The sequence below is a fragment of the Ixodes scapularis genome, unplaced genomic scaffold (genome assembly GCF_016920785.2).
Source record: "Ixodes scapularis isolate PalLabHiFi unplaced genomic scaffold, ASM1692078v2 PGA_scaffold4__175_contigs__length_147842914, whole genome shotgun sequence".
NCBI lineage: Eukaryota > Metazoa > Arthropoda > Arachnida > Ixodida > Ixodidae > Ixodes > Ixodes scapularis.
In genome coordinates, this window is record NW_024609879.1 from 115,842,428 (window position 1) to 115,865,531 (window position 23,104).

At 44.4% G+C, this 23,104-nt stretch overlaps 1 protein-coding gene across 1 annotated transcript; it reads left to right on the plus strand.

The window, feature by feature from the left end:
- Nucleotides 1–6,904: 6,904 nt before the first annotated feature.
- On the plus strand, nucleotides 6,905–12,681 carry LOC115309289 (zinc finger protein 782-like; the record flags this gene model as incomplete). The annotated part of the gene is made up of 2 exons (XM_029967497.3): nucleotides 6,905–7,199; nucleotides 9,396–12,681. Coding segments are annotated over 2 exons (825 nt in total), but the record flags the coding sequence as incomplete, so codon positions are not given.
- Between the last annotated feature and the right edge of the window lie 10,423 nt (nucleotides 12,682–23,104).

A 23,104-nucleotide genomic window follows, 5' to 3' on the forward strand; every position in this document is an offset into this window, starting at 1 on the left:
GTCGTGAAAGCGATTATCTTCCATCCAGACCCAAGTTCAATCCCGTGTTCAGTTGTCATCACCACCACGGGGAGCTCACGTGTGAACGTCACGTCCCTGATTGGCTGCTGCAACTTCAAACATCTCCCACGTCGTTAGAGTTGCTCAGCCCGTTTTGAGCCAGACCCGATCCCAGAAATTTATATTACGGTGGAACAATCGATTAAGAGAGAAATTGACCAGTGACCCCAAAAACTGCTGGGAATGTTGCTCTACTTGAGATGAGCCAAAAGGGCTGTCGAAACAAAAAGCACCAGACGCCACGCATGGCGAGAGAAAAATGTTTGTGCTTCTGAAAAAGTTTGGGCACGCACGTCCGTTTTTAACGATGACGTGTACCATGCAGACCGCAACGCTTTCGTTTCCTTTTTTTCGGGAGATGGCGACCGCCAGCAGAGCATGTGAGTGGCTGGCGGATCACACGTGATGAGAACGCCCCTAGCCTCGTTCCAACGATGCTAGAGGGGGAAAAAGCTTCCCTCCTTCCCCCCTCTTTCCCCCCCCCCCCCCCCCGCAAGAGAAGAATGTACCAAAGCAGGCCAGAACCGGAGCAAAACCTCCGCTTTCAGTGACCTAGGCTTGAACAACCATTACTGTCGCAACGGCAGCCTTCCTATTTTTACCCGAAAATTGCCATGCAGAAATTGCCGTTAAAGAGACTCTAAAACAATACTGCTTCAACGTATATATATATATATATATATATATATATATATATATATATATATATATATATATATATATATATATATATATATAAGGAGATGTTACTATCAATGCATCCGAATTGTTTAAAAAGAAAAAGAGATTGCTTGATTGAAACTGTTTTTATTTTGCAGGTTTTCTGCCTACGGTTATGTGCGGCCAAGTGGTTAGCATCTTTGCTTGTTACTCAGTAGGCTACGGTAGAATTCCTGGCAACGGTTGCTATGCTTATGTTTCAGGCTGATTGCAGTACCGGCACTGCATTGCACCAGCGTGCCTGGTAAAGCAGCTGACGCATAGGAGCAAATCAGTTAGCCATGTGGGCTCAGAAGTCTGGATTAGGCACTTGATAGGTCCTTTGCTCGTTCTTCTGACATTTCAAAAGTAGCGGGCAAGTGTTTTTTGTGACATGGGCGCATGCTCGGAATTCAACAGTTGTTCAAGTTACGCACTTGCTGGGCGTCGTCGAAAACCGCTTAAAGGCCGACATACAACCTCGGTTTTCTGCAGGGAAGATAATCCTCTTAGCGCACCCCTCTCCTAAGCTGCGAGGGGGAGCCAAGTTGGGGCAAGGTATAAAGGTGGAGAGGATATAGGAAAGGAGAAGGCGGTCGTTAGTGGAGAGCACGAATTCTGCGTCGGCATTTAATCAGTAGAATATTTTTAAAAGCTTCGGAGCATGTGCCTTGTTTTTCTGGGCCCTGAAAATGCATCCAACTTTGGCACGCCCACACTTTTTTTTTTCATTTCTTATCAAAACTTCCTCTCTGCCAACCTCGCTCCTATAGCAGAGCGGCACCTTTTACACACCACCGTCGCTTTAGAGAAGCTTCAAGTCTTTCTGAAATTTACTGGTTTAGTAATAATTACTTTAGATGACACTTGGCAAGTGACTAATTAGAGCTATGCATTTATTTTTACAAATGAAAATCTACCTACCTTGGTAGGTTACTCACTGGTGACCAATATGGCATCAAGATGTTTTTTTGCAATGCATGGTTTCCACAAAAAAATTTTGACTGGCCTTCAGTGAAACACTGTAAAACATTTTGAATTACATTAAAACAGTATTTAGTAAAGTCGGGGGTGAAGGGTTCATGATCCTTTTAGAAAAATGATTTCACCTGGAAGGCACCATACACAATGCATGCTATGTCAAGTATGGTCAGCTGAAAGTCAGAATTGAGTATTTTTATTATAGTGGTCTTTGCAGGTCCTCTAGTGTCCTTTTTTTACAGAGTATAAACCAGCCAGCCCAAGTGTGTCACCTATTTTAATTGAAGATTTAACTCGGACTATAAAGTTGTTAATGCCTATGTTAATTACACCATCTTAGCTAGTTTCATAACCCACATAGGATTCTGTATAAGGACATCATTGCATAGGCATCAGCATCTTTGAATGTGTAACTCTTTCTCTGTGCATCATAATCAAGTCAATATTGCTGCTCATTATCATACAAAGAAAACTGATGGTGATAACGATAAAGGGCTGAAGCAAAAATCAAATTTGATTACTTTGTCTACTCAGTTTCTATAGGATACAAGTAGTTGGGATGAGTCGGACATAACTGTATAAGTATGTATAGGGCTGATTTTATTCTTTTAATGCTTTCATGATTAGTGTGGTCTTTAAAGTGACTTTGTGTGCCAGTGTATCTACATTAGATGTATCTACCAGGATCTGCAAGCAATCATGTGGTTGCCTCATGCTGTTGACTATCTCTTCATTCACACTCTTTTAAATCTTGCAGGTCAAACTCCGGGAATTTTTCGAAAGAGAGCACGGTAAATGAAATATTTTTGGCTTGGAGAGGCATCCTTCAACCACGAAGACAACTTTTGGCTTTGAGCGTTCTTCATTATTATTAGAAATTAGCACAACACGCACAGGGACTGGCAGAAAAAGAGCACATACACACAGTGCTAACTCACAAGCCTCATTCTTTTTACTTCTGCAAACACTAAAATAAAAGAGTGTCATAAAAGAGGGCACAGAGGGAACTGAGAAAGAACAGATCTTTGCCATACCACCCCTTGAAGGGGCCCTGCAATGACTTTTTGACTGGTTTTTAATTTGCACCGAACCTGAGTGCACTGAATGCAGTAACTTAATGAAGCTTTTCTTCTCTTGAATCTTGCTTTATTTTAAAAGTTATAGGCAAACTAAAATGACAAAAACATGCAAAAAATAGCCTCCTTCATGATGTCCCTGGTCCTGCCTTGGGCGGCCGTGAACTAGAGGGGTAGTGAGCTCAGCGAGCGCTCACGGCTGCCGCACTCCATGATGACGGCTTGAGAGGGCGCCACTAAAGTATGTTCCCAGCCTATCCAGTGTGCTGGATAGGCTGGGTGAAGTGGGCAGCTCGAATTGCATTTGCTGCCCGAGTAAACACTAATTCGGCAAAACACGGGGTAAATATAAGTTCAGATTAGGAGTCACTTCGCGCTGCCAAACTGCCAAACGACCAAACCGCAAGCCAAACCTGCTCGCCGAAGGCCTTCGGAACGCTTGGAACCGGTCGGATCCTCGGGCCCATGTGACCGCAGCACTGCCGCATACATCTGGGACCTTTCTACACTCGCCGCTCGTTGGCGCCCGATCCCACTACCCCTTTCTAGTATGCGCCGCCTTTTCCACCGCTTGGTGGCGGGTATGTCGACTGATAATTTTTTTCCATACTTTATAAACTGCATTTGTTCCTTTTCTGATCTAAAATATAGAACAAAAACTATTTTCATAACAATTGAAATGGTTCACGCCACTTATATTTTGTATTTAGACTAAAAAGAAGCTTTTAGTGGCTCTGACCAGTCGTAAGGCAGGAGCTGGCCAACATCACAATGTCGTCACATGCCGCACGCGTTCGGTACCATGGGGTGCCTCCATAGGTGGAATAGGCTTCCGCGTCGTCCGATTAAAATATGACACACTGATATTTAGTTACTCTCTCCATGCCCACTGGGTTGCCAAACCACAAAAAAAGGTAGCTGCTTAAATAGGATTGCAGGACCCCTTTAAGCTGGGGCATAATTAATCACATAAATAGCTTCAGCCCTGTAACAAAGTCAAATTCTCCTTTGATGATATAGGCTGCACGTTTTGGGGTAGCATGGTTTTGGGGTAGCATGGTTTCCTGCCTCTGTATTTTCTGTGCTTTTATTTTCATGTATAGAAGTTGGAAGAAAGAGGGTCATGAGTTGGCGTTGTGTATGTGTTCTTGTCCCAGTGTTTTTTTCACGGTTTTTTTTATACTTGTACCAAATATTGACTCACCCAACTTTAAAGGTTCCTACAGTCTCCAGAAAGTGTACTAGTTTTCAGAAATGCAACAGTACCAATTGATATTGAATATTCTATTGTCTTCACCAGTTGTGTATTGAAACCACACTCCTTGGCTTGCCCTACCCTCACTATCCCCCCTCACCTAATTCTCACTTCTGTGGCATTCTTCTAAAAGTGAGTGGTATATTGTATCACCTCTTATGTCTGGGAAGAGCAGACTCTCATACTCTGACCATGTTGTTTCTTTAGAAGTGGTGTTTAATTTGTAACATTGTGGAATTGTGCGTTTGCTGCCGATCGAAAGAGTCACTTTGGGGGACATGCTCGTGACTGACTGATAGGGCAAATTTAGTAGCTGTCAAGCAGCAGTGCTGCAGTGCCACATTTAGCAAAATGCTTTGAAGGCAGGACTTTGTTTGGGGGGGGGGGGCTGCTGTTGTTCATTACAAAATGCTCTATGAGGCAGAGGGGGGAGAGGAGGCATTAGCAGAATCGAAGATTTTGGGGGCGGGGCTGGTCCCATGGCCTCCCCCCCTCCCACTGGGTATGTGCCTGTTGCGGGGAGGGGCAATGCACCAAAGACGACTCCTTTCTGGTCGGCAATGTTCGCTCATCTCCCGTCAAGGCTAAGTAACACAATTTCCGCTGAGGTTACCATTGGCCCTCTAGTTGCTAGAAACAGACTATCTTTTTGTGTTTCTAAAAAAAAATAATATAAAATCAAGCCAAAAATAGAGGTGGGTTATCTTTCAGAGGTATCAGGATATTACGGTGTATTTGTGTGCATAGATGTAACCAGGGTGTAAGATAGACAGGTGGGGAAATGAGAGCCAAATGAGCGACCGGATTGTGTCCCCCTCGGGTTTCTCTTTTTCTGTGGCGCCATCTATGTGGAGCACCGCGAACTCTCACTCCAGGTGGGGGACCGGCGGAGACCGGCTAAACTGACTGAGATAATTTCTCGTGGATTTTCAATGGAGGACTCGTTCTCTCGGTTTATTCTGCGCACTCTTCCATAGAGTTCCACGCAAATCCGATTCCGACTTTTTTTCCTCTCGCCGCAGCGCCATCTGTCGCAAATCGGGGGTACCCGCAAGCAGACGAGTACACAATCCGGTCACGGCGCTGCGGTAGGCTTCTATGGGCTGTTTCCCCACCTGTCTATCTTACACCCTGGATGTGACCTGTAAAGGACAGGCAGGTTCATTCTATTTGCATCGCCTCGGAACACAATCTAATGCTGGAACGCCTTTTCTCTCGTGCCATTCAGTTTACTGACTCAGTGTTTTTCTGGCTTTTAGAGTGGATGCAGGACTGGACCCTTGTGGGTGCTTGTGGTGTTCTGGAAATGCACAGTCCATTTATTTTGAAGCCGTCTTTAGTCTGATGCGATCAAGTGACAATGAGGACTATACTCCGTTTTAAGCTGATGGTGCAGTGGGAGCTCCGCGTTTGCCGGACCAATCAACCTCCTCCCTTTCATCGCCTGACCATGCTTTCAGCACACGGGTGTGGGTGGGATGATCATGTGGTGAATGATAGATGCATGAGTTGTTCAAAGAGCACATGGGCTCCACCACACTGTCAGCTTAGGGGCACTGGAGTATAACTTGGAAGTTTAAATATCCGAAAGTTGAAGATTTACAAATTTTAGGGGACTTTGAACGTTTATGTGCTTGAACACTCAAGGTAGTAATGTAATGAGCTATTAAAAGTATATATATATATATATATATATATATATATATATATATATATATATATATATATATTTATCTACATAGAAATAATTTTTTTTAAGCTGAGATGGTGTATGTGTGCTTTTCGTACTTGAGAGCACCGTACTATAGCAGCAGTCACTGCTTTCTCAATAGCACTCTAGACAGGCAGAGTGTATGCGGATGGTAAGACACTCATGTCCTCTTATAGAATGGTGTGTACTAGCTTATGAGTGGAACCACTGGATCTGTAGGTTTTTATTTATTTATTTATACTACTGGTTCTTGTTCGGGACCATTGTAGGAATGGTTACATTCATGAGGTTACAAAATAGCCATCAAACAAACAAGAACCAAATGACACTAATATGTCACAAAAGGAAAAACATGCAAGCAAATACAAGCAAAATCTTCACTCAACATTGAAATGATTTCGTACAGAATCAAGAAATAAAATTAGGGAACTAGACCTCATTATTTCAGTGGGTAAGTTATTCCAATCTTTGAAAGTGCGAGGAAAAAATGAGTATTGAAAAGCATTATTTCACGGTAACGGCTCAATGATGTAATACAGATGTTGGCTATGTGTATTGGAGCATGCAGAAAATGATATATACTTGTCCCGATTGATGTTAATCATGCCTTGAATTATCTGGAAGAGCAGTTTCAATCTGTTAATAGTATTTCTCATGCTAAGGGTTGATAATTGTGCTTTATTAAGTAACTCACTAAGTTATTTTCGACCCTGGTCGACGTGACCTTGCGCTTTCATTTATGCGATTGTTGAGAAGCTACTCTAAGGTGGAGGAAATCACTTAACTCCTTAAGTGCCACTTTTTTTTAAAGCAACCTAAAAATGCCATGTATTTTTATTAAAGAGTTTTAGTCCTCTAGTATAAGAGATAAAATTTTAGAAGTTAATTACGCAAAAATCAGAGACTGAAAAAAAAAGGCGCCAACTGAAACGAGTGCCGCCATTTATAATCAGCTATGCAAACTACTCGGACGAGCCTAGCCCATCCGTGGCATTGAAAGCTACCGGAAAACCACTGGATAAGCTGAGCTCGTCCATGGCATTTTTAACCAGAAAGTGGCTGACAAACTCAGCTCGTCCAAGGCACTTGAAGGGGTGATTGGACCTGACTTGATGTGTCTCCCCAACAGAGCTGACCAAGACAGACCCAGACGACAAAGGGAGGATTGTCCACTACGAAAGCAGCCACAGCTGGCTCTCTTCCGAAGGAGATGGGTTGCACGAGCAATGGCGCACAACGCAGTCACGACGGGATGGCGAATACCACTGCCGGTTTTGCCCTTACTCGAGCCCTTCTACACAAGCAGTTGCTGCTCACGAAAGAACGCACACGGGAGAGAAGCCTTTCAGCTGTCTTGTTTGTTGGAAAACATTTGCGCACAGGTCTAACTTGCGAGCTCATGAAAAGACCCACACTGGTGAGAAGCCCTTCACATGCCAGGTTTGCCAGCAAAAATTTGCAAAGCGGGACCACCTGACTTCCCACGAGAAGACTCACACGGGGGAAAGACCATTCAAGTGCCGGACATGTGGGGCCGACTTTGCGCAGAGTTACACCCTAGTTTGTCACGAAAGAGTTCACAGTGGAGATCAACCATATCAGTGCGAGGTCTGTGGCAGGTTCTTCTCTAAGAGATGTAATATGAACGAGCATCGGAGGAGAAGGCACACGTAAGGGAGGCCTGCCGTGTGGCACCTCTGATAGGGTTTTCACTGAACACTACTCTAATGTCTTGCAGTGTATTCCCACCAGCGATCGGACTATAATGTGCTACATATATGATTATTTTATTGAGATGTTTGTTGTGCTTTAAAGAATTTACTCTCAAAAGTAGGACACCTTTTTATTTTTGTAAACTGTTCTAAGTATTGCTTACACAAATTTGCCAAACACTGAAAGAAACTGCCAGTGAAACATTTCAGTTTTTATACATATGCAGTATAAGTGAAAACATGGTAATTTTTGTTTTGAACAGAGGCTACCTTCTTCAGTTAGCACTCCAAGAGGAACTTGAGAGTAATAACCAGTTGTTGCCACTGCACATGACAGCCTGCAGTTCTAGGAGGTTCATTTGCTGTGGGATCAACTGATTTTTTTTTTTCAAGATCCTTATTGCCCTTAAATGACAGATTGGGTGAAAAGAGTTTTGGACATTTCTATGCAGGATATTGTGGCATAAAAGTATTGTCTCTATACTTTACACAATGTATAAATAATCCTTTATTTTGTTTGTTCCTCGAATGTCGATTGAGAACGCTGCATAATGTTGAATTGCATTTCTCTCATTGTGCTCTGTTCACCTGCCTCTCAATTTTTTATTATTCTGGCCAATGACATAAGCTTCACTTGTGATTTATGCCATGCCAGAAAGCAAGTGTGTTGCAGTTTAACTAGGCTGAGCAAGTTTGTATATTCTGAGTCACAACACCATTACTGCAGATGAAGATGGCAAGTGGTCTATATCAAAATTTATTTTCAAGGACAAGAATTCAAGCCATATCTCCACCTTATCAAGGTCTAAAGGGACTTTTTCACTTGCATTTTTACTCTTAAGGCCCGTTCACACTCTTGCGACCGAGTAAGACCGAGAGAGACCAGACCGGTTTTCAAGCCTCTTGCGATCTCTTAGGACCAGCTCCGCTGCATCGCATCCGGTCCGAAGAAGTTGCAAAAGGCTTAAAAACTGGTCTGGTCTATCTCGGTCTTACTCGGTCGCAAGAGTGTGAACAGCGCTTTAAGGAGATACTTCAACGAAATTTGAAATATACCTGTCGTATTTAGAAATGGTCTGAATATGATCCATGATATCCATAAATAACGATCGCACATTTGTATTTTGAGCCTGCTGGCTGTATTTTTCATTATAAATGGCCCACTCTGGCAAGCACTCGGAAGAGCAGCTAGCAGAGAGCACGTGAAATCCGGTGCAATCATGACTTAGATCATCTCGCGACGAGCAGAGCTGTGGCGAGGCTGACGTCAACAGGATGTCCTAGCCGTTCAGGTCACCGCAACTAACCCCAAAGCTGCTCTTGTACAAATTTTGAGTGCTGGGTTAATCTTCTATAATCTTGTAGAGGGACCTGGGGCACGCAAAAGAGAGTCCTGGTGAGAGAGGGGAGTTCCTCCTTCCCCTCTTCTCTCGTGGTGACCAGAGGCGAGACAGGCATCGTCACTACCTGTCGATGTTCCTAAATGGGCATTACAAACGAGGCTTTAGCAACATCCACAAGGTGCTCTTTGTTAATTTAATTTGTTTTAAAATTCCTTTTTATATTTTTTTTAACAAGAGATTGGTGTGCCTGATGTGATACTGCTCCCTTGAACACGAATAGACCAAAAAATAAACATCAAAATTTTGTTGTAGTATCCCTTTGTGACCTTGAGCTGGAACTTCTCATAGAACTTTGTTATATGTTTGGTTCTCAAGTGAAGTAGTTGAGGTCAAACAAGCATTGAGACATGTGACTTGGGGACATCAATGTGTAGACGTCTCGATTGAGATGTCTGTCTGTGTTTTCCCCCAAGTAATGCCAGCCTTGGGTACTTTTCACCATGTCTAGCTAGTTGAAGTGGGAAAACATTACTTTTCACTGTCATGTCATTCCAACAGATTTGGCCAAGACAGATTGGGGCTATGAAAGCGTGAGCCTTGACAGCAGCAGTGACTTCCCTTACCAAAGCGATCAGTTGGTCGTGTACCAACAGAAGACGGACATAGAGGGAAATCGCCAAAGCAACCTGTGCCCTTGCTCCGGCAGTTGTGTATGTAATATTACTTCTCACCAAAGGACGCACATGAAAGAGAGGCCCTTCAGTTGTCATGTCTGTCAGAAGGCGTTCTCAAAGAAGCATCACCTAGTGACTCACCAAATGACGCACACGGGTGAAAGGCCTTTCAGTTGCCAGGTCTGCCAGCAGGCATTTGCAAAGAGTGGCAGCTTGGTGCGTCACAAACTGACCCACACAGGGGAAAAGCCGTACGAATGTGGCACATGCGGGAGTGCTTTTGCACGGAAATCCAGCTTGATATGCCACAAGAAAACTCACACGGGGGAGCAGCCACACGTTTGCGACGCCTGTGGAAAACCGTTCTCGCAGGAACCTATGTTACGTCGGCATCAAGGATGCAGGCACACGTGAGGGATACATATCGTGATCCACGTAGATGAGTTACACAATGACCCTGTTTGAAGCTTCGGCTAGTTTTGGCACATTCTGATAAACTTTCTGAAGGCCCATCTGTCCTCAAATTGTGAAAAGTATAGATTATATGTTGTAGTTAAAATGATTCTTGTTCTTACTACTGTATCACAAGTCTACCTTGCTTTCTGTTTTCTGCAAATATCTAAGTGTGGCAAGTTGTCGATATCCTCTCCTGAGATATCCGGGTTTGCATATAGTGGTATGTCTGCGCTGTTACCACTTGCAATATTTTCCTCTAGGCGCTACAGGTTAACTAAATAAATAAATATGTCACTTACCATGCTGATCGCTTATCAGGCCATCTCAAAGTAAATTTTTTTTATGCTCTGTTTTTTAGACCAACTTTTCAAAACTTCAGTCCATCATAAACTTCAATCCTTGCATCTACTCTAGAATCCACTCAAAAGCATTCTGCTCTTTTCAAACACAAACTACCATCACTGCGGAGCCTGCACAACATCTAGAATAATCGAAGCCTCCGCATCGCCTCCTCTCCCTTCTTGAAACATCATCACTGTCAGATCGCGCCAACTTGGCTATTGGGCCCAACCTGACCTTCGACGCGCTGATTGAACACAAGCCCCGGCCGAACACTGATGCAGCACTTGTGCCCAATCTCAAGCCTCGATCGATCTGACTGTGATCATGGTGCATGGGCCTTCTGCTTATCTAGGTGGTGTTGGCCTGCATAAGCTCTGAAAGCATCTCTGTTGCCTAATCACTCTATATTGGGGAAAAAAGTACCTTGTCTATATTCTGAACACTTTCCAACCGTCTTAAAAATAAATGAAACGAAATATGTTTAAGTAGCGTCAGGGTTTTGGACTGCTGGTGTTGAGCGTTGTTTCTTGAAGAAACTGGCAAACTTCAGCGTCATTCATTACGCTTTCCAATTTTTTTTTCTTGGTTATGCATAGGGTTCTGCGTTTTCAGTTTTTATTTTTTCAAAATTCGGCGTACTGTTTTCGGTGTTTATTCTAAAATTCAATTTTCTGTTTTTTACGGTGTATATTTATGCCCACAAAAGTTTGCCGTGTTTTTTCGGTGAATTTGAAATAAGCACCAACGGACACCGGATCAGATAACCCTTGTGCTTTGATATTTGTGATCACTCAAAGACAAACGGCACAGATACGTTGAAAAAGAAATGGACACTTTTGGCAGATCTGTGCAGCTGTAAAAGACACAAGAAAAAACACAACAGAAGTACAGACGAGTCAGATATGAAGCCTACGCCCAAAAACATTGAGCTTCACCTTCTGTACATCAGGATTACGTGACCTTATTATAGTAAACACACATGTACTTTCCAAAGTTCTCGTTGATCCGCACTCTTTCCAACTAATATGACCCCGAGCTCCGAGAATAACACTGGACACTAGCAGGCTGAGAAGGTGAAGCGCTGCCTGAGCCAAAATCTGCCACTGAACCAAATCTGACCGCCAAAAGAGACACGGTGCGACTTTTTGAAGCAAAACATATTTCGTGTACTCACTAAACTCTGGCTGCAGAGCTTGCATCAAGTCAGTCTCCCTTACAGCGAGTTTGAAAACAGGCTCGTACATTGTGAAGTCGTGAAGCATTTCGGACTTCACGTTCCACTTGATGATGCGCACATTAAACCATAACCTCGTGATGGCACCTGTGTATCCCATACATTCAGACATGTTTTGATAGACGCTGTCATTCCACTTTTTCGCCAGGGCTCTACTGTATGACGGGAAGGTCAAAGTGGCCTTTTTCGGTTAAAACTGAATTTCCGAAAATGGATTCGGTGTACTTTTATCGGTTTAAACCGAAAACTCTGAACCCTCGTTTTGCAGCACCATCCTTTAGTATATCTACAAATAAGGATATAAGTTAGGGACCACTAGAAGAAAGGCAATATTAGTTGGTTGCTTTGCTAATGAACTAAAATATTTTACATTTTAAATTTTTCTGACGTAACATAGTTGGGAGTGATTTTGATTAAAAAAAATTGTAGCAAGTGCTACATCACAAGAAATGGCTATTGCAAACAGTACGAGCAGTAACACTAAAGCGCGTCGCCTTCGGTGTATGCTGCGCCACCTTGAGGATGATAAAACTTGATTGGGGAGGGGGTTGGGGGTGTGTGCATTTGCTCAACACCGCGTATCCAAACACAGACGATGCTACGAGCTGATGGGACCAATCAGATAGTGTCAAAAGCGCACCATCATGGTCATGTTTCTGTTCTATCATCGTTGAACCAATCATAAACATGGAAGGTCTAGTGACTTGGGCTTTTGACGCTGCTTGGTTGGTCCTATTACCATCGTAGCATCGGCTGCGTCTGGACCTTTTACAGCGAAGCTGTAAATGGCTAGGGTTTTATGCATTTTTGGTATTCATGTGCAGAAACAAAATCGCATGTAAGAGCGCTCCATTGTATGGAAATGCATATACACCCTGTCACCTCGATATACATTTCGATAAGGAAAGATGTTGGAACGTGTAATAAATGAGATATGTCGGAGAACAATGAGCCTTCTCCTGCTTGAGTCGGGTGATGTCACTGCTTTAAAAGCATTATATGTATAGATTTAACTTTAGCAAAGAATCACGCCAAAGTTGTAATGGGACCCATTAGTGTATTATATCGTAGTGATCACAAACTATCATCACTACCGTTTCAAAATGGTGTATATATACTGTAAATAAACATTTGGTGAAGGGCTTTTGTGTGTATCTTGATGAATCATTTTCAAAACTTTTGAGACATAGTTGCCAAAACATGCCTCCGCGAAAGCTGTATGAAGCGGGTATCAGTGCTGGAAACTCTTTTCGACGAGGATGTTTACCTGACTTCACCAGCATCCTTTTCCACACCATTTTTGCACTCTTCAAAAATGAAAGTTATTACATGCAACAACACCTTATTTTAGGACTAAAGGAGTGTAGAACTTGAAAGAAAAAAGCTGAGCTGGCATAGACGCTTCTAAGCAGCTGTGCGCGGGTGCCGCCATGACCGACCTCCAGTTTTTGTCTCCCCTTATTCCGTTCAGTTCACTTGATCATTACCACAGCAGGCCAGGTTATTGCCATTTAAGATTCTACTCTGTCCTTCTCCCCAGCATTGGCTTTTGTGGAGGCTCGTCAACGCCCGTTTCAGTGACTCGGTAAGACAAGAGAAGGTCAACAATTGTTGATATGATCTAGTGCGTATGCGTCTATAGTTGTGTGTATCTCTCTTGAAAAGCCTTTTTACCAGGTGGGACATACAGGAAACTTTGATTTAACTCGTGATTTGAAAATCTATCAATGTAATGACGATGTGTCTATTCTTGACTATGTAGAAGAGCATTTTAATTATTTCAGTCATCTATCCGATATCGGCGAGCAGTGGAGGAAGTTTAAAGACAGTGTGTCCCACTGTGTATGTTATTTTGTTCCTCCTAGGAAAGTGAGAGCATCTTCACACAGAAAATCCCTGAAATCGGGAATCCGAAAAGAAAAAAGTGAGGATAACGAAGGCAATTCTACGACAGAAGCAAAAGATGAAACGCCAAAGGAAAAAGGAAGTTACAAAAACAACTTAGATTGTTAATTAAGGACGACCTTTAAAAGATCTCGTGATGCAAGCAAAGGAAAGCTACTGTGGTAATGTGTTCTCGCGGTTTTTGATTGAAGCCCCACAGAACTTTTGGCATTTCTTTTCGACTCCGAAGGAAAGAGCTTATCGAGTGTTAATTAATACTGAAGTCGTCTCATGTCCTTTTAGAATTGTGGAAGAATTCAACAAATACTTCCAGACTGTCATTACGGTGTCGTGACCCGCCGGTAGGCCTTGTCAACGAACCCAACGATTCCCAAATGCCAGAGTTGGGTTTGTCAGGAAGTGGTACGCTTTTAATTTACTTTTAACTATAAACAATAAACAAGCATCTGGACCAGACAATATCCCCAATGCATTTCTATGAAGATGCGCCGAGTGGGTGTCGCGGTACTTGTATTTAATTTTTCAAGCGTCCATCTTTCAGAGCAAGTTACCAGAAGACTGGCTACGTGGGAAAATTGTGCCCATTTGCAAGTCTGGAAATAAGATGGACCTTCAAAATTATTGCCCTCTATCTTTAACAACGACATGCGCTGCAGACTTTTAGAACACATAATTTCTAAACATATATAAATAAATACTGTATAAACAGGAGCATGGGGTATCGGCGTGGTCTATCGACAGTCGCGCAACTAATAGAGTGCACTCACGAGTTTGCATTGGCTATGAACGAACACATGTTGACGTAATATTTATGCATCTCGAAACCGTTTGACCGGGCACCCCATGACAAATTAGTTAAAAAAATTAGCCTCTTTGGGATTAAACCGGTCTACGAAAATTCCCTAATAGGATCTAGCATCACGCCCACGCATCTTCACACAGAAAATCCCTGAAATCGGGGATCCAAAGAGTGGACTGTCGCTTTCGCTTTGTGTCCATGTTAAAGTGTCTTTCGTGTGTTGCTTTCATACAACTACTCTAAAAAAAAAAAAAATTGTTGTTTTAGGAATTGAAATAGCCCAAAAATAGCTACATAGCCCACCGCTAAATTTCGACGCCAAATGAAGTACAAAGTAGCCCAATTTGGCTATTAATAGCTCACCCTGATAACCCTTGCTTCCACTCAACTTGGCAAACAAAAGAAAGAAAAAAAAACAAAAAAAAACGCCAGCAACCTTATTTAAAAGCTGCGCCAGTGCTACGTCATTAACACAAAACACATAGATAATACATAAACAAATCAAAACAAATATCAACGAGGTTGACAAATATACACGCCTGAGCCCACTGGCGAATGACGACTTCGGCGAATGACGACGAATGACAAAACCACAAATCCTACTCGAGCAAGATGGCCGTCCGGTGGCTTCACTCGCGCTGCAGCGAACTAGAGCACTATATAGCTCCTTCGGAGCAGAGTACCGCAACCTAGAACGCTATCTCTCGGCGACTAGCGGCGAACTCCTGGAGGTTCCAACTCCGGTCGGAAGTGCATGGGGAACGTGGGAAAATCACTGTTTCTTCAATATTGTGGGGACGTACGGAACGAGAATAGTTTTAGAGCGCAGCTCTTAGGCGGCCGTTTCCGGCTTGAGCGGCGTCGGCGCAACTGCGCGGTGCATTATGGGTAAATTTCCCCGCTAAATTTAGCGGAAAAATTTCCCTGCTAAATCTAGCGGAAAAATGTTTCCGCTAAATCTAGCGGAAAATTTTCCCCGCTAAATCTACCGTAAAAATTTCCCCGCTAAATCGAGCGAAAAAATTTCCCCGCTAAATGTAGCGGAAAAATTTCCCCGCTTAATCTAGCAGAAAAAATTTCTCCGCTAAATCTAGCGGAAAAATTTCCCTGTAAATTTAGCGGAAAAATTTCCCCACTAAATTTAGTGGCAAAATTTCCCCGCTAAATCTAGCGGAAAAACTTCTCCGCTAAATCTAGTGGAAAAATTTTCCCGCTAAATCTAGTGGAAAAATTTCTCCGCTAAAGTTAGCTGAAAATTTCCCCGCTAGATCTAGCGGAAAAATTTCCCCGCTAAACCTACCGGAAAAAAAATTCCCCGCTAAATTTAGCGGAAAAATTTCCCTGCTAAATCTACCGGAAAAATGTTTCCGCTAAATCTAGCGGAAAATTTCCCCGCTAAATCGAGCGAAAAAATTTCCCCGCTAAATCTAGCGGAAAAATTTCCCTGTAAATTTAACGGAAAAATTTCCCCACTAAATTTAGTGGCAAAATTTCCCCGCTAAATCTAGCGGAAAAACTTCCCCGCTAAATCTAGCGGAAAAATTTCCCCGCTAAATCTAGCGGAAAAATTTCTCCGCTAAATTTAGCGGAAATTTTCCCCGCTAGATCTAGCGGAAAAATTTCCCCGCTAAATCTACCGGAAAAAAAATCCCCGCTAAATCTATCGGAAAAATTCTTCCGCTAAATCTGGCGGAAAAATGACCCCGCTAAATTTAGCGGAAAAATTTCCTCTCTAGATCTAGCGGAAAACTTTCCTCGCTAAATCTAGCGGAAAAAATTTCCCCGCTACATCTAGCGGGGAAATTTTGGTCACGTGACCGGGGGGGGGGGGGGGTCACGTGATCCTTTCCTTCATCTCACGTGACACCCCCCCCCCCCCCCGACAACACGTGGCCCTCAGTACCCTTCCCTCCTCCTCCTCAAGAGCTGTGCATTACAGGGAGTTGTAAACGGCTTTCACTTTTTTGACATAATAATGGAACATTTTAGAATAATTTACGCTAAGTTCTGTGCCACGTAAGGACGTAACTTTTTTAAAAAAATTGCCTGAGCGGCATCATGTAGCAGACGACGCGGCGACGTCACACCGTTCACGTGACCCGCTCCGGCCACCCCCAAAAAGCCCTTCTCCGCTACGCAAAAGAATCGTCTGCTTCAAACGCCATTTCCTTGGAAATTGCCTTCTCACAATTTTCACACATCCAATATTATTTAAACTTTGATAAAGTGTTTAGTGCTTTACCAAGTTCACGACAGACTAGTTTCGAAAAGTGTGAACTTGGCGTTTATGTTTTAATCAGCCATGTTGAATCGATCTCCATGTATTCTCCCATAGGCTATTAAAATACGACGACCATAGGGTGGGCCGCCTCCTAGCAGACGACGCGGCGACGTCACACCGTTCACGTGACCCGCTCCGGCCAACCCCAGAAAGCCCATCTCCGCTACGCAAAATAATCGTCTGCTTCAAACGCCATTTCCTTGGAAATTGCCTTCTCACAATTTTCACACACATCCAATATTATTTAAATTTTGATAAAGTGTTTAGTGCTTTACCAAGTTCACGACAGACTAGTTTCGAAAAGTGTGAACTTGGCGTTTATGTTTTAATCAGCCGTGTTGAATCGATCTCCATGTATTCTCCCATAGGTTATTAAAATACGACGACCATAGGGTGGGCCGCCTCCTGAAACCCTGATTACCACGTGACCCGCGCCGAGCTGCTCAGTCGGTCATCTTGTCGACGAAACACGCGGATCAAAGGATTGCGCTACTCTGCTCCGTAGGAGCTATAGTGCTCTACCAGACACGAGCGTTTCGCCGCAGTAAGGTTGCAACGCCTATTGGCTGAGAGAAAAAGCAAAAACAAGCAAAACAGCACAAACAGGAAGTGACGAAAATTTTTGTTTTGTTTGTTTTTGCTTCTTTCAATTTTACGTTTTGTTTTTACTTTTCGTTCCTCCAAGTGTTTGTTGGGCGCTTTTCGGAGCTGTCGCGTCGGTTCCATATCAGTGGTTCCAGCGGTCTTTCTTGTATTATACATTGTCGTGTTATGTGCCGCGGTATTGCTGAGTGGAGTTGGTCGTGACATTCAATGCTTGGGAACGAGCGTCGGCAGTGAAGTCCACAGCGCATTCAGCGCATTCATGCAAGCCAGCAACAGGCCCCGTATCACCACATGGAGGCCCGTGGGACGCTTGTTCGGAAAGTAAAAGGTGAGTGGAATTTACCTACTGGTGGCGTTCGATCGTCGATTCGACACCGCTGTGGTGGAATTTGATAGCGCTTGGCTACCTCACGCAGCGTCGGGGACAAAGAAGATAATCAACGGGAGTGGCATGTGGTTCCCAAGTGCCGCCTGCGCCGCATTTGCATGTTGGGAATGTCAGCTTTTGACGAGCTCGTGCAGTCACAAAAGCGTTCTGTCGAAAGACGGGATTTACAAACAGATCAGGCTTCGCGAATGGCCCTCACGGCGCGTTGAATTTGTGGCGGGTAAATATGTTGCTGTTCGTCCTGGTAGGCCTGCGATGGTGTTTTCTGCACAAATACTGTATTCTGCCTCGTGGTACATTCACACCTGCAGCAGAACTGCTAAGCGATTCTGCTACGGTTTAATGGCGAAGAGTTGTGCTCTTCCATAGTGTGCATGTTAAAGTGACAACAAATAAGTGCCTCTCTGTTCTACTTCTCCTTTGGTATTCAACTGGTTGTATTTTCTACTACATTTTGTTCAGAAAGCCACTGCGAGACAGGTATTATTGATGTATACTATCCAAAATAATGCTTGAGCATGAGACGAGGTAACAGAAATACTTCTATATGTACCTGCTTTTTGTGTTTTTGCAAGACAAGGTAACAGAAATACTTCTTTATGTGCCTGCTTTTTATGTTTTTGCAATTCACCGGCTAGACCACTCTTCTCATGGTTATTGTTTTGTTGGGTGCAAAATTTTCCACCCCAGGTGTCCGATGCTTGCGGCTGATGGCTTCTACCTACGTGCATCAAACAGCGGGCCTGCACCTTCGCCGAGACAGCAGTAAAACAGTTCTGGATAACTGCAGCGACTGGGTCACCGATGCCGTTCCACCTCCTGCACTGCACTCCGCATGGGTCAAAGGGCCAGCGCATGCCTTTTTTGCGTTGTCGCCAGCCATAGTGAGTATGGCTTGGAGTCACGTCATGCGAGTGAAATGCTTGTCACCTGAGTGACGTCAGTTGGGGGGGTGGCGCCGCTGCCGCCGCTGCCGCCGTTGGTGCGGCTATGACCGGTGGTCTACGATCATAGACCACCAAGCACCATTGCACTGTTCCTGGATGAACTAGCCGCTCTTGAGGAAGAACAGGGTGCTTTGGGAAGAGCTATGGTGTCCGCTTTTTCACTAGCTCCAGCTGTCGCCACAGACATTTTGTCGAAAGGAGCAACATCTATGAATGAGTAGACGGCGCTGAATGGCCGCAAGGGGCCTCGTTTCTGACCGAGGGGGTCAAAATAGTCCCGTTTTAACAGAGGTACCTCTTGGGGTATTGTACAACACAGGAAATAAAGGGCCCGAAAGTTTTCTGCCTCGACAAGGTGTGGGTTATGGCAGGACCAATGCGGCTTTGTTCCGTGGACACCTTCATGTGTGGTGGCACAAGGCAGTCATTGCTTAACCTTGCTTAAAGGGGTTATGAAACGCCAAAAATAAAATATTACATAACTATACTGCTAGGACCCATTGTATGTTCCTATAATCCTGCTAAATTTGTTTTGAAAAAGGCGCGATAATTTCGTGGATAAATCAATTTATATGCGGGCCCCTCAGATCCGGGCGGACCTGGAGGCTGCAAGTAGACACCAGCCTCCAGCGTGGTGTCTACTTGCACGCACTCACAGACTTGGCTCTCTTGGCGTATCGAGCCTCAGCTTCCTCGTTTACCTTCCACGTTTCCAGCATCCGGTCTGTGACGATTACGTCTACGGCATCGATCGCCTTGTCGAAGTGTTCAACATTGATCGAAGCAGCGATGAGAGTGATTGCTATCAAGAGATGTTGGAAGCTGTTCATTTTGACTGCGACCCGCTGGCGACGAGCTCCAGCGACGACGAGTTCGCCGTGGTCACCGTCGTCCGGGAATGTCTCGCAGGCGCATGCAGGGTGGAAGGTCAACCGGCCGGGGGGCGAGAGTGAGAATAGCTTTCAGTTTACCGAGCTGTTTGAGTGTCGTACCGCGACGAGAAGAGCTTGGGCGATCATGGGGGTGCCTAGAATGAGAGAGTGTTCATGGTCACGTGGTTTATGGACACCATGGTGTGACTAAGTTGAGCAGTGTTGCCTGGTTGCCAAATGAAAATTATAAAAATTCGTAAATTGAATATTGCAATTATTAGAGCTCTAAAAATTGAATAACTTGGTTTATATACTAAGTAGCCTATGAGCATTCCATTTCAAGAATAGTTTATCCGTTTAATTTTCGTGTCATAACCCCTTTAAAGATCAATGACTGGACTGGTCATGGGTGGCGTGCCTGAGAGTGGGACAGTAGACGGCTGTTATATACCAACTTTAGACTTCATTCACCCCTTAACTCACAGGGCACTGGAGGCTACATGCTCGGTGAACCAGCCGATTGTCAGTCTTGCGTCACTTATCATGCCCCTTTCTCATACAGATCTGCAGGTCGGACATGAGGCAATAAAAGCTTGGCCCACCAACCACATGGCTCCTACCGCCTTGTCAATGTAGAGGTGAGTTGGTGGGGTCTGCTGAGTGCTTCTGGCGTAGCAGCTCGGCAGTGGTGAGTTACTAGAGCGCAAAATGCAATACCGCACTTTACTCTGAATGCTGCGAGCCATCGGAGCCAATCCAGTGCCGAAGGTGTGTCGCGTGGCCTGTCCGTTGGGCGCAACGGCACGTTGAGCACAGTGTCATCTGGCGGCGACAAAGTGTCACAGAGCTTTCTGGACAAGCGGCGAGAGTGTTGCACATCGCAGTGTCAAACGAAACGGCAATATCAGTCAACAAGACCGAGTACCGCTTTACGACGAGAGTGAGCCCGCCTCGCACCCATCCAAAACAGCGTGAAACTGGCAAAAAATATTCTAACCCTAAAATTAACTTGGGCTGTTCGTACAGAAGGAGCACGCTTCAGAGAAAGAGTCGTGTGGGCATCCTTGTGTTCCGCAAGGCGTGCCTAGCCTTCAAATTTCTTGCGTTTGCTCTGATCAAGCTTTTGCGCAGTTTTTTCCAGTGTATCGTTTAACAAAAAGTTACAGCTGTTTTGTACTGAGCAGGTTACAGGAACTAATGCCATCTGTAAATATCTCTTACAGCCGTGCTGTTTGAAGTCATCACAGATATAAACTACACGTTGCAGCAACTCTCAATCGCATTCCTCCCCGTCATGTCGAACAGCGTAGCGCTAATTTCAGTTTGAGGTCTGCACTCTTACTACAATGCAGATGGTGACAGCATCAGGCTGCACTCGGTAATTTAGTTTGAGACCGGTTCTTTGTGCGGCACTCCGCGAGTGCGGTGCACTCTATGAGATGACTCGCATAATGCCAGTGCATTTGAAACGAGCTTGCTATAAGGCCCGCTACTCATGGGATAAGTTACTCATATAGTTTTTGGGCAGCTGATGAGTTATTCCCCCCTCCACAGCAACACGCATTGCTGGTTTTGGGTACGACTTGAAACCGATGAGCAGCTCCGACAACTCTAAGGTGTTTTAAGCGGCAGGAGCAGTTCAGGGACACAATATTTCCACGTGACCTCCCTTGCAGTAGTGGTGATGGTGCGTTCAGTATCAACTCCCTCAGCTCCGAACGGAGTAACTCGACTTGGAGTTCTCAGTGCATTTTAGAACACCTTCAAAAAAATCCCAAAGAAAGCTGCTTTTTTTTTTTTTTTGTGGATGTCATGTCTGTTGGATTTTTCACTAGCCACTGTTGTTAAACTTCCAGAACTCTATGTGCCGAGAAATTGAGAGAGAGGAGGGGATGAGAGTGCAGGAATGTCAAAACGCAAAGCTCCGATTGGAGCGATTAGTGGGTAGACCTAAAGCTAACTGCCTTTGTCTGTACTGCACATGCAGAACGTCGGTGTCCAGCGTTTCGCATTCACATTCGAATGCGTTCGACGAGTGCAGTGGAGATAAAGGCAGCCTTTGTTTCTGCTGCACTCGTTGAACACGTTCGACTGCAGAACGCGGGCGTCCAGTGTTTGACTCTCGCATTGAAACGTCCTCGACAAGTGCAGTGGAGACAAAGGCACCTAGCTTTAAGTGTACCCACCAATCCCTCTAACCAGAGCTCGGGTGTCCTGACGTCCTTGCGTGCTCTCTTCCACTCTTCTCCCTCATTTTCTTGGCACATGCGTCATGGGCAGATTTTAAGGATGGGGGACTAAAGCCCCCAAGGTTAACTTTTTTCAGTGAAAAATCTACATATGCCAGCTTTTGTTAGGAAGAAATGATTAGTGGCTTCCATCCATACCCGAGAACCGAACTAAACGCAATAGACTACTTCCATAAATTCCTGCATGCAACACGGCGCGCGTTGCACTCTGGGAACTAGTTAGCCAGGGAGGAGAGTGGCATGGTTTCGGTTTCGATTGACACGTCGACAAGAGATACACAGAGCATGGACCATAAACGGCCGTTATCTCATATTTTCTGGTATCGAGAGCGTCATTTGTGGTCTCTAAACTAACCTAAATGGCCAAACCTCGAATCTTTAGCGCAAGCCCGAGAAGTATAGCTTGTCTTAACTCATGCTTGTTGTATTTTTGTACTTGAGCCTTTTTGTTAGCGGTTCGAGGTATGTGGACGAGCCAGTGCTGGGAATGTCGACGCTGCGAAGCTCAGGGATCTTGCTTTTGTACGAATCAACAAGCTGTAGCAACCAATGAGTATGCATACATCGAGCTCGCGCCTTTACATCCGTGTTGCTGAGCAGGAAGTTTTCTGGTTTTTTCTTTTTTTTTCGTGCGTCCATAGACGAAATATAACTTTTTGCAATTACTGTTTTTCTTAATACGCCTGAGTATGCGAAGTAAAACTCTGACGTGCCATTGAAAAGCTCCATTCGAACACACTTCTCATCTCTTATCTGTACTGCCCCGCAGCACTGCACAAAGTGAAGTCCCCACCCGCTTGCCTTCCACTAATATTCAACATCACGTATGCGCATAAAGTTATCCTGCAATAATATAGGTACATTCGCACATACAAAAAAAGAAAGCAGAAGTCGAGCACTTGTGTGAACAATGTCGCACCGTTCGCTGGAAGTGTACTGGACAGGCATGAATTCTGCGGTGTGTTGAACGAACGAAATTATTCAAAGCGCATTTGACGGTTGCTAATGGCCATAATATTTGTTATGTGTTTGCTTTCTTTCTGACTGAGTATGCCGAGATAATTTCAGACACACCATTCAGGCACAGATCTTGGGCGTCAGTAAAAGCTCGTCCAAAAAGGCTGAGGAGGAGTTGGGGACGCTTGTTAGGGCCTCCGTCGTAGCTAGCCGATCTTAGCGTTTGCGAAAACTTAATCTTCTATCTGCATAAAATTTGAGTGTGAGATATGTGATGACATGAGGAAGACATCACAGTAACTTTTGTGCAGTAGTGAGGTTGAATTTATTGTTTCCTTAAAAGTTAATGTGCCAATGCTGGGCTTAACTTTGATACTCCTGTGAGGATGTGGCTTGCTTTTCGCCCAAAGAAGTAACAAGAAGCGTACGTTTGGCAAACAAAATACGTGTTGGGCTCAAGGTGACCAAATTTCAGTTGTACTTCACTTGTACTGGACGGGATTACTGACACTGAGCTCAAAGATGCACTCGTGGGGTGAGGTGACTAAGCCACGTCT